The sequence below is a fragment of the Pecten maximus genome, chromosome 18, assembly GCF_902652985.1.
Source record: "Pecten maximus chromosome 18, xPecMax1.1, whole genome shotgun sequence".
Taxonomy (NCBI): Eukaryota; Metazoa; Mollusca; class Bivalvia; order Pectinida; family Pectinidae; genus Pecten; species Pecten maximus.
In genome coordinates, this window is record NC_047032.1 from 5,459,731 (window position 1) to 5,471,918 (window position 12,188).

At 39.0% G+C, this 12,188-nt stretch overlaps 1 protein-coding gene across 1 annotated transcript; it reads left to right on the forward strand.

Annotated features, from left to right (window-relative positions):
* The first annotated feature begins 1,128 nt into the window (after window positions 1–1,128).
* LOC117316977 (proline-rich protein 3-like) lies at window positions 1,129–2,021 on the forward strand. The gene is made up of 2 exons (XM_033871756.1): window positions 1,129–1,133; window positions 1,499–2,021. The coding sequence occupies exons 1-2, from the start codon at window positions 1,129–1,131 to the stop codon at window positions 2,019–2,021; spliced, it is 528 nt and encodes a 175-aa protein (XP_033727647.1).
* Window positions 2,022–12,188: the final 10,167 nt, after the last annotated feature.

The window sequence follows — 12,188 nt, forward strand, 5'->3', positions numbered from 1 at the left end:
CTGTTGTGAGGATGGAAAGATACATGGACACTGGCCTGGGGTAGTTTTATTAACACTATATTCTATGGACTTCTCTTTGGTTGGGGGATAAAAATGTAATAATTTGTGCCCAATCCTGTTGTAAATTTGTTACAATAAAATACGTTTAAACTCAAAAAATGAGCTGAATTTAACCTGGCAATCCTATATATACAATGTTCGATCATCAGCATGTATTTGACATAGAAGAAGACTATTCATTATTCAAGACTTGGAAGCAGTCTTTGGTGGGATATAGAGGTAGTACAAATAAAGTGACGGTATTTACTACCCTTCAGCATGTTACAGGTAAATGCTACCTAGGTGTGGGGGAAGAAATGGGTATAGAAATGAAATATGGTATAATGAGAGTGAGCTGGTCGAAAGTTTGACACCAGTATGGACATTCTCCAATATATTCCTACATATGAAGATTTGACACTGAAATTTAAACTAAAGCCAAATGAATCGATACACCATTGAATTTGAGTTCACAGGTGGTTTTAGAGTTTTGACTTTAATCAAACCTGGATCTCTGTCTTGACGATTCTGTGACTGTATCAAATGACCCAATTTAAAGAAGCATGCTCTGTTGCTGATTGACAGATCCATCAGCTGAGTGACAGAAAGACCATATTTTACACTATATATACAAGCCACACCCACCTGCTTCATTTTAACCAAAGCGCTTATATATTTTGTCTATTGTTAATGATGTAAATTGTAGCTATGATGTACAATATAAAATATAATTTACAGTGTTGACCATGCAGATGGCTTTCCTTCAGAAACATTAACAGGACTGAACTGTACACAAACTAAACACTTACATATCTATGTGGGTTGTCAATCCTGAATTAAGGCACTCCAATTAATTCTTCCTATCTTCTGAAAGATGTTTTCATCATCCTTTGAGAAATACTGACTAGAAGTAGAAAAGGAGTTTTTATCAGCTGTATATATACATTGCTGTGGTCTAAGATACAGGATCAATGACTGGACAGTGTGGCAGTATAGCAATGGTTGGGCCACTTCACACAAACTCATTGATCTGTAGTTATTTGAGATGCCAGTCATCAAGTATTAATTTGCCCTAAACAACACATCAACATGCAGTATTAGTCTTGACTTGTTGTCAAAAGAATACTCAGCTTAACCCCAGTAACTTGTTACATTTGTTAATATTCTCTTTAATCATTATAAAAATCTGCCTAGCTGTTGAAAACTAACTCTGTTGTCCTTAAAGGAGTTCTCAATTTAAATTACCTTAATAAGCCAAACTGCTCCTTTTTCAATAATTTGATTTTGTTTGCACATTTTAATTGTTTGTTTTATTACCGGTAAGCGATAGATAAAAAAAAGATGCCATTTTTGATGATGTAGTACACAAAGTACTGCTTGTGGGTACACTTCAGTTAATGGTCTACATGTATCGATAGAAGAATTAATTATGAAGTGCAACCTTAAATAACATTGTCAGTCTACAACCCCCATCACTGACCCAGCCACATTTCCTAGACTACATCCAACCCCCATCACGGACTCAGCCACATTTCCTAGACTACATCCAACCCCCATCACTGACTCAGCCACATTTCCTAGACTACATCCAACCCCCATCACTGACTCAGCCACATTTCCTAGACTACATCCAACCCCCATCACTGACTCAGCCACATTTCCTAGACTACATCCAACCCCCATCACTGACTCAGCCACATTTCCTAGACTACATCCAACCCCCATCACTGACTCAGCCACATTTCCTAGACTACATCCAACCCCCATCACTGACTCAGCCACATTTCCTAGACTACATCCAACCCCCATCACTGACTCAGCCACATTTCCTAGACTACATCCAACCCCCATCACTGACTCAGCCACATTTCCTAGACGACATCCAACCCCCATCACTGACTCAGCCACATTTCCTTGACTACATCCAACCCCCATCACTGACTCAGCCACATTTCCTAGACTACATCCAACCCCATCACTGACTCAGCCACATTTCCTAGACTACATCCAACCCCCATCACTGACTCAGCCACATTTCCTAGACGACATCCAACCCCATCACTGACTCAGCCACATTTCTTAGACGACATCCAACCCCCATCACTGACTCAGCCACATTTCCTAGACTACATCCAACCCCCATCACTGACTCAGCCACATTTCCTAGACTACATCCAACCCCTATCACTGACTCAGCCACATTTCCTAGACTACATCCAACCCCCATCACTGACTCAGCCACCTTTCCTAGACTACATCCAACCCCCATCACTGACTCAGCCACATTTCCTAGACTACATCCAACCCCCATCACTGACTCAGCCACATTTCCTAGACTACATCCAACCCCCATCACTGACTCAGCCACATTTCCTAGACGACATCCAACCCCCATCACTGACTCAGCCACATTTCCTAGACGACATCCAACCCCCATCACTGACTCAGCCACATTTCCTAGACGACATCCAACCCCCATCACTGACTCAGCCACATTTCCTAGACGACATCCAACCCCCATCACTGACTCAGCCACATTTCCTAGACTACATCCAACCCCCATCACTGACTCAGCCACATTTCCTAGACTACATCCAACCCCCATCACTGACTCAGCCACATTTCCTAGACTACATCCAACCCCCATCACTGACTCAGCCACATTTTCCTAGACTACATCCAACCCCCATCACTGACTCAGCCACATTTCCTCGACTACATCCAACCCCCCATCACTGACTCAGCCACATTCCTAGACTACATCCAACCCCCATCACTGACTCAGCCACATTTCCTAGACTACATCCAACCCCCATCACTGACTCAGCCACATTTCCTAGACTACATCCAACCCCCATCACTGACTCAGCCACATTTCCTCTACATCAAACCCCCATCCCTGACTCAGCCACATTTCCTAGACTACATCAAACCCCCATCCCTGACTCAGCCACATTTCCTAGACTACATCCAACCCCATCACTGACTCAGCCACATTTCCTCTGCATCCAACCCCATCACTGACTCAGCCACATTTCCTAGACTACATCCAACCCCCATCACTGACTCAGCCACATTTCCTAGACTACATCCAACCCCCATCACTGACTCAGCCACATTTCCTAGACTACATCCAACCCCCATCACTGACTCAGCCACATTTCCTAGACGACATCCAACCCCCATCACTGACTCAGCCACATTTCCTCTGCATCCAACCCCCATCACTGACTCAGCCACATTTCCTAGACTACATCCAACCCCCATCACTGACTCAGCCACATTTCCTAGACTACATCCAACCCCCATCACTGACTCAGCCACATTTCCTCTGCATCCAACCCCCATCACTGACTCAGCCACATTTCCTCTGCATCCAGTCATGTCCTGGAAAATTTTGGAGGATGGAATGAGTAAGAAATTGTACAACATAGTAGAGCACAGTAGAAATGGATAAGGCTGCAGTGTACCCTTTGTGGAGGTCGATGAACTTAAACATTTCAGAAAGTCTAGACGTGGTTGAATCAGGATGTAGCAACCAAATATGACGTAGGAAGGACACCATTGATGTAGTGATGATATAACCAAAACCTAATTGCGTTTTTAGCTTTCTTTCTACGTCAATACAGTTCTCAGTACGACCTCTATACGATATGACCACGACAAAGGTTGTTGAAGACCACATAAGGTTGTCAATTAGTTCAGGCACAGCTTCCTGTGTTTGTAACATGTCTGCAGCTGGTACTGACACTTCATCTCATTTAAACCTGACATATACAACCTTCCAAGGGAGCCAATAAAAAGTTTACATATGACCTCAGATCGACCTTCCAAGGGAGACAATAAAAAATGTACATATGACCCCAGGTCTTAATACAAGTTCAATGAAAATAGCACGAAAAGGAATGTTCATAATTATCTATATGAATATTGTATATATTCAGCAACATAAGTCATGTCATCACAAGAACAGGTCCCATTGACAGCGCGGAATTCGACTTTGGAATGCACTAACACTGTTAAAGGTTGGTTGTAAGAAAAACTGAAATTTAGAATGGAAATATAAGTATTACACTGCCTTCTTTGGAAAGTTGTGGTCCTATATTTATCACAGCTTAGGATTGGTGACAAATTAATCATAATGTGGTAATGTAGGTCAATGAGGTTATTCAATTTGTCTGCATCCTGTGAGAATTAGAGGACAACAATAGACAAATTGTCTTCTTTTGGCTCCTGGACCTCTCAGACCCCTGGGTGACCAGACCCACTAGTTGCACATTATCCCTACCACCTATATTGTAGGGATGCTACAAGTAAAATATGAGTCAAGTTGCTTAGCTCCAGAGAAGTTGTTTATAGTAATATAGCCTAATTACCCCACTTTGGCTCCACCCTTCAATTCCCTGTTGGGTTTGAACATTTAAATTGCTAGAGAAGGAGAAGTTGTTTGAAGAAATTGTTGATGTTTGTTTGTCTCAATGATTTGTACAACAATACATTTTGTATGTATGCCATTCAATATACAGTCTAATAACTCCTTGTGAACAGATTTTTCCAGAGAGGTGATATTCACAATTCATTTATGATTTTTTTTTGTTTTATCTAAACCTTCACATAAAACATTTTACTGTAAATGGTTGTTGTGTTATGAAGTGCTTGTGTTTTTGAATGGGTACTCTGTATGCTTGTTTAAGATCAAATACAGTATCATCATCGTATCTTTTCTTCATATACAGTCAGTATGATATTTGATGTTTTACATTGTCCAGGGTTGAACATCTTTGCAAACCTACAAGTGTTTGAGAAACTGTTTTGTTTTCCAATTGCTCCCAAAATGCAATATGCATAACTACAGACCAGGGGGAACCTACATATGAAATTTCAGAAAGATCCCTTCAGCACTTTCTGAGAAATAGCAATAACAAACTTCAATTGTCAAAATGCAAGATGGGTGCGTGTCAGCCATGTTCTTTTCAGATCGGTCCCAAAATGCAATATGCACAACTACAGACTAATGGAAACTTACATGAAATTTGATAAAGATCCCTTTGGTACTTTCTGAGAAATAGCAAACAAGAATTGTTTATGGAGGGATAGACGGATGGACGGACAACGGACCAGGGACGTATGGAAATTTTAATAGCCCACTACCTGATGATGGTGGGCTAATTAACTGTAATCACTCAAAAAAGAGGACAAATTTAAGTTACTATAATATATTTCCATATCACACTCCCATGTTAGTTGTAAACTTAAAGAGGGAATTTTATGAGGTATCATTAGAGAATTCTTTGAGTTTTACCCATAAACAGTAAAAAAATCGACCTAGATTATTATCCTTGTATACTGGGTCATTTGAAGCTAACTTACTAGAAACATCACAGAAAGAAAGGACTATTATTAAGAGTGAAGGATCAGATACAATGTTATAATACGGTCAGCAGGACAATTTCACATTGATTTATGAAAAGAAATGTTGATATAAACAAGGCGTAGAGTTACCTTTATAATAAAGCTATCACACTTATTGGGATCATTTATCTTATCCTCCCTCACAAATAACTCTCTAATGCATATAAAGATTAGAGAAGGTCCCAGGTCCCCTACCTATAGAGTCACAATGTAATAAAAGTGACACCAGCATGATATATTGGGGTTCATTGCAGCAACACATTCTCCCCAATTTACTTATAAACTTTGACATGATTTGGTTTCAACATTCCTTCAGGTCATAGGATCCACGATATTAAAAAAAAACATATACATGTCCAGTTTTCAGAGAAAGAACTCAAGTCAATACGTACATGAACCTAAAAAATTCCTGAGATTGTGATTTCATTGTCATAATTTTGACAATAGACTATTTTAAATTTAATTTTGCATGTATCATTTTTCTATCCTTTAAAATATATAATGATAAAATCTTTCAATTGTACATTTTAGTCCTGATTTGAATTGTAACATCCTATGATTTAATATTACCTACATACTAAAGTAAGTTGCTATAGTTACTTTGAGAAATTCAGTAAAACAAATTTTCTGAACATTGACATGAATGCCACAAGAGATTACTCAGTGTGGATGACAGAATTATAAATTTTAGTAAACATATATACGACTAAAATGTACTCAATGACTGGTTTTACATTAAGATGATGTAGATATTTCTTTAAAATTATAAATAAATATGTATACTAGTATATGAATTGTTTTTAAAAATATTCCACCATGACAGCTTACCTTCTGGACTGGCCAAATTTCCCTTGTTGTCAATAAAATGTCTCTCCTTTAACAGACAACAGGTGCATATTGTGGTTGTAACTACCTACTACGTACATACCTTGTTTCCAGAGTGTTATGAGATGACCCCCTCAACTTAACCTCAACTTTCTAAACCTTTTCTTTAATAAAACACTATGATGTCCTTTAAAATCTTCTATAACTAAATTTAACAGTTTTGAGAAAGTAGATCAAAGCCAAGAACAGAAATTTATTTAATAAAACAATCTGTACATAAGACGAAGGTGCCCATGACAATATGTCATAAGAGATAGATGGACCCATTTAAGCACTTACCTGTACATTTTTAAACTCGACCAAGGACTAGGCTGTCACATCATACTTAGAATAATAATTGTTTGGTCAAAACTATCCTCTACTCTAAGTTAAGTATTGGTATATATGTCAGAAATCTGAGTCAATATTTGCTCAGATGATAGACTTCATGGAGAAACCAAAGCAAATACATACATGTAGTTTAACTTGTTTTTTTCATTTTGTTATGTACATTACCTCATCCAAGCCAGAATATCTATCCTGAAGGTATATTTCTATTTGTTGTAAGGCAAGGGTTATGATCCAAGTGTATAGTGGTCTCTGTTGGCCCAATACAGAATTAGCAGCAGGCTCATTTTCACAACTTTGGCCCATGACTTTAAATTTGAGTAAAAGGTTCAATTAAATCACCTCATTGACATTCCTAAATTTTTAATTTCCTAGATTTCTCTCCATAACCATGCATGCATTTATCAGTCAACAAGGTTTAATAGTGAGAGTATATATATAAAGTAGGTCCAAATCCCCCGAATTCACTACATGGTCATCAATAAATCTATAAAAACAGGCTCAATGATACCAGAAAAGAAATCGAGAAAATTCCTGTATGTAAACTGTTTTACAAAAATCCTTTATAGGGAACAACCAACCAATTGAAAAAATATATTTTTGAAACAGCCCCTGTGTATAGAACGTTGAGCCAAGGATAAAATGTCTGGCAGCCACTGATTGGCCAGTATGTTATGAAGTGAGAAAATAGATATGTAGCCTGATAGGTAACCATCAATAAGAAATGTTGATATAAATTTCGTAAGTCCGATTGGTTTTTTTCCCAAAAGTTCACGTAATAATAGTAAACAGGTAAACATTTACGATTTTTGAAAATTTTTACTGCGAAATTCACCTATTTTCAAAATGGCTACCCTGGAGAAAATATGAGCTGAAGGACCCAACTTTTTTTTTTGATTAGGTGTTATATCAGACCCTAAACTTTTGTTATAAACCATAATCGTCATATTCAATTCAAGAATTTGAATGAAATAATCCAAAACGTTAACACTAAAGCCTATGGGAAAACAATTGGTTGGTTGGTCTCTTTAATAATTCGATTTTTTCAACAATCAACAGTTGGTACACTCTCTACTACTGTGCTGAGGCATGTCAGAGTTGTCTCCCCTATCTGTAATTATATCAAACAGGTAAATGATGATCCGATCTCTATATTAATCTCCCTTTAAAGTGTGATGTATGTATTACTTAATTCCTCCATACTAAATGTCTACATATTTTGGATATAAATTAATTCACTATTCATTCTGCCACTTGCAAACGTAGCATCTGCTTTTCAATGCCTGAAAAAAATGTAGCCCACATACATGTACCTGTTTATTACAACTATCCAATAATCTGAATTACTGGTATATCTAATTGTTTAAAACGAGATGTGTTTTTCATGGACGGTTTAAGAACTTGTCACATGTCAACTTCAGTTAAATCTATCTATAAGTTAAATTGATTTGACAATTTCTGAGCATTGGATAGATTTGCCAGTTAAGCATGGATGTGTGCTAGTACACACTATGTTAAATGATACAGGACTTTGTATTTAATAGTACTAAGTATAGTGCTACTGTTACATGTAGCTATCTTTGATATCTGGCCAACCTGGAAAATAGTAACACTTCATCAGTGTTATCCCAGGAATATTTCACGAAAGTTTGAGCTGAATCCAACTGGTGGAACTGGTGCAATCATATTACAAAATTGATGCAGTGGCTGCCATGTCAAAGTTTTCACAAGGACAATAATTTGTCTGCTTCCCTTCATTTACATTCCCTCCAATTTTCAGTTCAAAGGCACCATGCAGTGGAAATGGAAAAGAAGAAATATGTTTTTCAAGATGATGGCCATCTTGGATTTCAGATCAATCTTAAAAGTAACAACACTTGGTCAAGACCATCTCATCAGCATTTCAGGCAAATCTGAGCTGAATCCTACAAGAGGAACTTAGAAGTTCAAAAAGTTTATGAACATTGTACAGCAGACCATGAATGATGAATGAAGCTACAACAATTGGCAAAATATAGTTCATCTTGACCCCTTAGGTCAGATGACCTAAAAACATTTAAATGTTGTGGTAACAGTGTTGACGGATTCTATGGTCAAAAACTGAAAGAGAATATCTCTGGAAAATATGTATTGAACAGACAGACAGGAAGGCAATATGCCTGATTTTTCGGTGTTCATTAAGGCCATGAACGCTTATCAGTCAATGCAATCGAGACATTTGGAAACCAATTTTTGGTAATATCCACATGCTCAAAGATTGGTTTTGCTTATAATTCACTCGTCAATTAATCGATAATCATTCAATTCTGATTTGCAATAAATTTTACAGAAGACTATAAACAAGTACTTACATTGTCAGCACTGCAGGTAGGACGCCCCTATTGCATGATCGTTACGTAAGAGGCAACTAAATTTGGGATCTTATCTTTTCTCTTCCTTCTTAACAACTTTCTTCTTCCTAATGTCTCCCTTGACAATGCCTCACTTTTGGTCTTCAGTTGAGCGTTCGCCCCTGTCGGGAATGCTTTGGGTTCTGTCCCCTGGTCGAGACATACCAGAGTCATTAAAAATGGTAGTTGCTAGTTGCTACTCCTGCTTAGCGCTCAGCATTTTGGGAGTGGTACAACTGGCTGGCCCGTTGTCAGTAAAATGTGACCGGGTGGGGTGTCCTGCTGGGTGTCTTCGGCAGTATGCTTCAGTGAGGTAGCACTATAAATCGGCAAAAATTCCGGCCTATCACAAGGAGACTTAACACGAACATACCGCAGCCTACCAAAAAACACATACGCACTAGCTCACCCACGCATGCATGCCGCAAACACGGGAGGCCATCCTTAAATGACCTTAGCTGTTAATAGGACGTTAAACAAATAAAACCAAACCAACTTACATTGTGTACAGCATGTAGAGGCTGGGACATGATGAAGGGGAGGTGAAGGGGCTGTAAAGGTCCTTGCATGGTGGTCTGCCTTGGGCCTCTCCTTCATTCTTCTAAATCTGTCAAAATATACATAGATATTTGAAAATACGAATTGCCTCCTCTATATAAACTACGATAGAAGTATCTAATGGAGTAGGATTGACACAGGAACAAAAAATTGGCTGTATTAATTTTGCTGCGGCACATCTTCTCTTAAGTTCAATATATACATGTGTCAAGTGCAGTAATCAATGCAGGCTTAATTAGTCTCAGTGTTTGTTGTCTAGGACAATTAAAGTTGAAAATACTTCATTAAAGATTCAGCTGAGTAGGAACATTTTGGATTCCTGAAAAAAGGAGATGATACAGAAAAGAAAAACCATTATATCTATTTCTTTATATTTGCTTATGAAAGACACAAAACTTAAATGAACCTACAGTGATTGCCATGTAAGTCCCAATAGTATTGTGACCAGACGCTGTATGTTGTTGTTGGGTGTCTGTCTGGTCAGGGGAATTATTACTCAAGTCATATTTCCAGTTCCAGCTTTTATTGGTCTTCTCTTAATATTGGACACACATGACAATCTACTCCTGATGTTATCCTATCTATCTCTTGCTTCACTCTCTCAATATTGGACAAGCATGACAATCTAATCCTGATGTTATCCCTTCTGACTTTTGCCTCTGTCTCTCCTAGCTGCTACTTGTACTCTCCCTCTCCTGCTACTCGTACTGTCTTGCTACTCGTACTGTCCTGCTACTCGTACTGTCTTGCTACTCGTACTGTCTTGCTACTCATACTGTCTTGCTACTCGTACTGTCTTGCTATACTCGTACTGTCTTGCTACTCGTACTGTCTTGCTATACTCGTACTGTCTTGCTACTCGTACTGTCTTGCTACTCGTACTGTCCTGCTACTCGTACTGTCCTGCTACTCGTACTGTCTTGCTATACTCGTACTGTCTTGCTATACTCGTACTGTCTTGCTATACTCGTACTGTCTTGCTATACTCGTACTGTCTTGCTATACTCGTACTGTCTTGCTATACTCGTACTGTCTTGCTATACTCGTACTGTCTTGCTATACTCGTACTGTCTTGCTACTCGTACTGTCTTGCTATACTCGTACTGTCTTGCTGTCTTGCTACTCGTACTGTCTTGCTATACTCGTACTGTCTTGCTATACTCGTACTGTCTTGCTACTCGTACTGTCTTGCTACTCATACTGTCTTGCTACTCGTACTGTCTTGCTACTCGTACTGTCTTGCTATACTCGTACTGTCTTGCTACTCGTACTGACTTGCTACTCGTACTGTCCTGCTACTCGTACTGTCTTGCTATACTCGTACTGTCTTGCTACTCTTACTGTCTTGCTATACTCGTACTGTCCTGCTATACTCGTACTGTCTTGCTATACTCGTACTGTCTTGCTATACTCGTACTGTCTTGCTACTCTTACTGTCTTGCTACTCGTACTGTCTTGCTACTCGTACTGTCTTGCTACTCGTACTGTCTTGCTACTCGTACTGTCTTGCTATACTCGTACTGTCTTGCTACTCGTACTGTCTTGCTATACTCGTACTGTCTTGCTATACTCGTACTGTCTTGCTATACTCGTACTGTCTTGCTATACTCGTACTGTCTTGCTATACTCGTACTGTCCTGCTACTCGTACTGTCTTGCTACTCGTACTGTCTTGCTACTCGTACTGTCATGCTACTCGTACTGTCTTGCTACTCGTACTGTCTTGCTATACTCGTACTGTCTTGCTACTCGTACTGTCTTGCTATACTCGTACTGTCTTGCTATACTCGTACTGTCTTGCTACTCGTACTGTCTTGCTATACTCGTACTGTCTTGCTATACTCGTACTGTCTTGCTATACTCGTACTGTCTTGCTATACTCGTACTGTCCTGCTACTCGTACTGTCTTGCTATACTCGTACTGTCTTGCTATACTCGTACTGTCTTGCTATACTCGTACTGTCTTGCTATACTCGTACTGTCTTGCTATACTCGTACTGTCTTGCTATACTCGTACTGTCTTACTATACTCGTACTGTCTTGCTATACTCGTACTGTCTTGCTATACTCGTACTGTCTTGCTATACTCGTACTGTCTTGCTACTCGTACTGTCTTGCTATACTCGTACTGTCTTGCTATACTCGTACTGTCTTGCTATACTCGTACTGTCTTGCTACTCGTACTGTCATGCTACTCGTACTGTCTTGCTATACTCGTACTGTCTTGCTACTCGTACTGTCTTGCTACTCTCTCCCTCTCAGACTCTCTTCAAGTTTTACTTAAGTTAGGATTTACTTGAAATGCAAATGATCTGACTGATGTTTCTATTGGTTAACTACATGATATGTGTGGGCTTATCTTCCTGAGATGGACAGCTATTAGGTGGTCCATTGTCCACTACTCTGTCCAGAGTTTCCCAGGCTAACCCATACCTTTTTAATTATACATAATGATGCCAATCTCTCTCCTTCTTTCATCCAGCTTCCTGCCTTTCTTTTACATCATACATTATCTAACAATAACACCCTGTTCTTAACATTCTGTCTTCCATTCTATCTCTTTTATCTGACATCAATC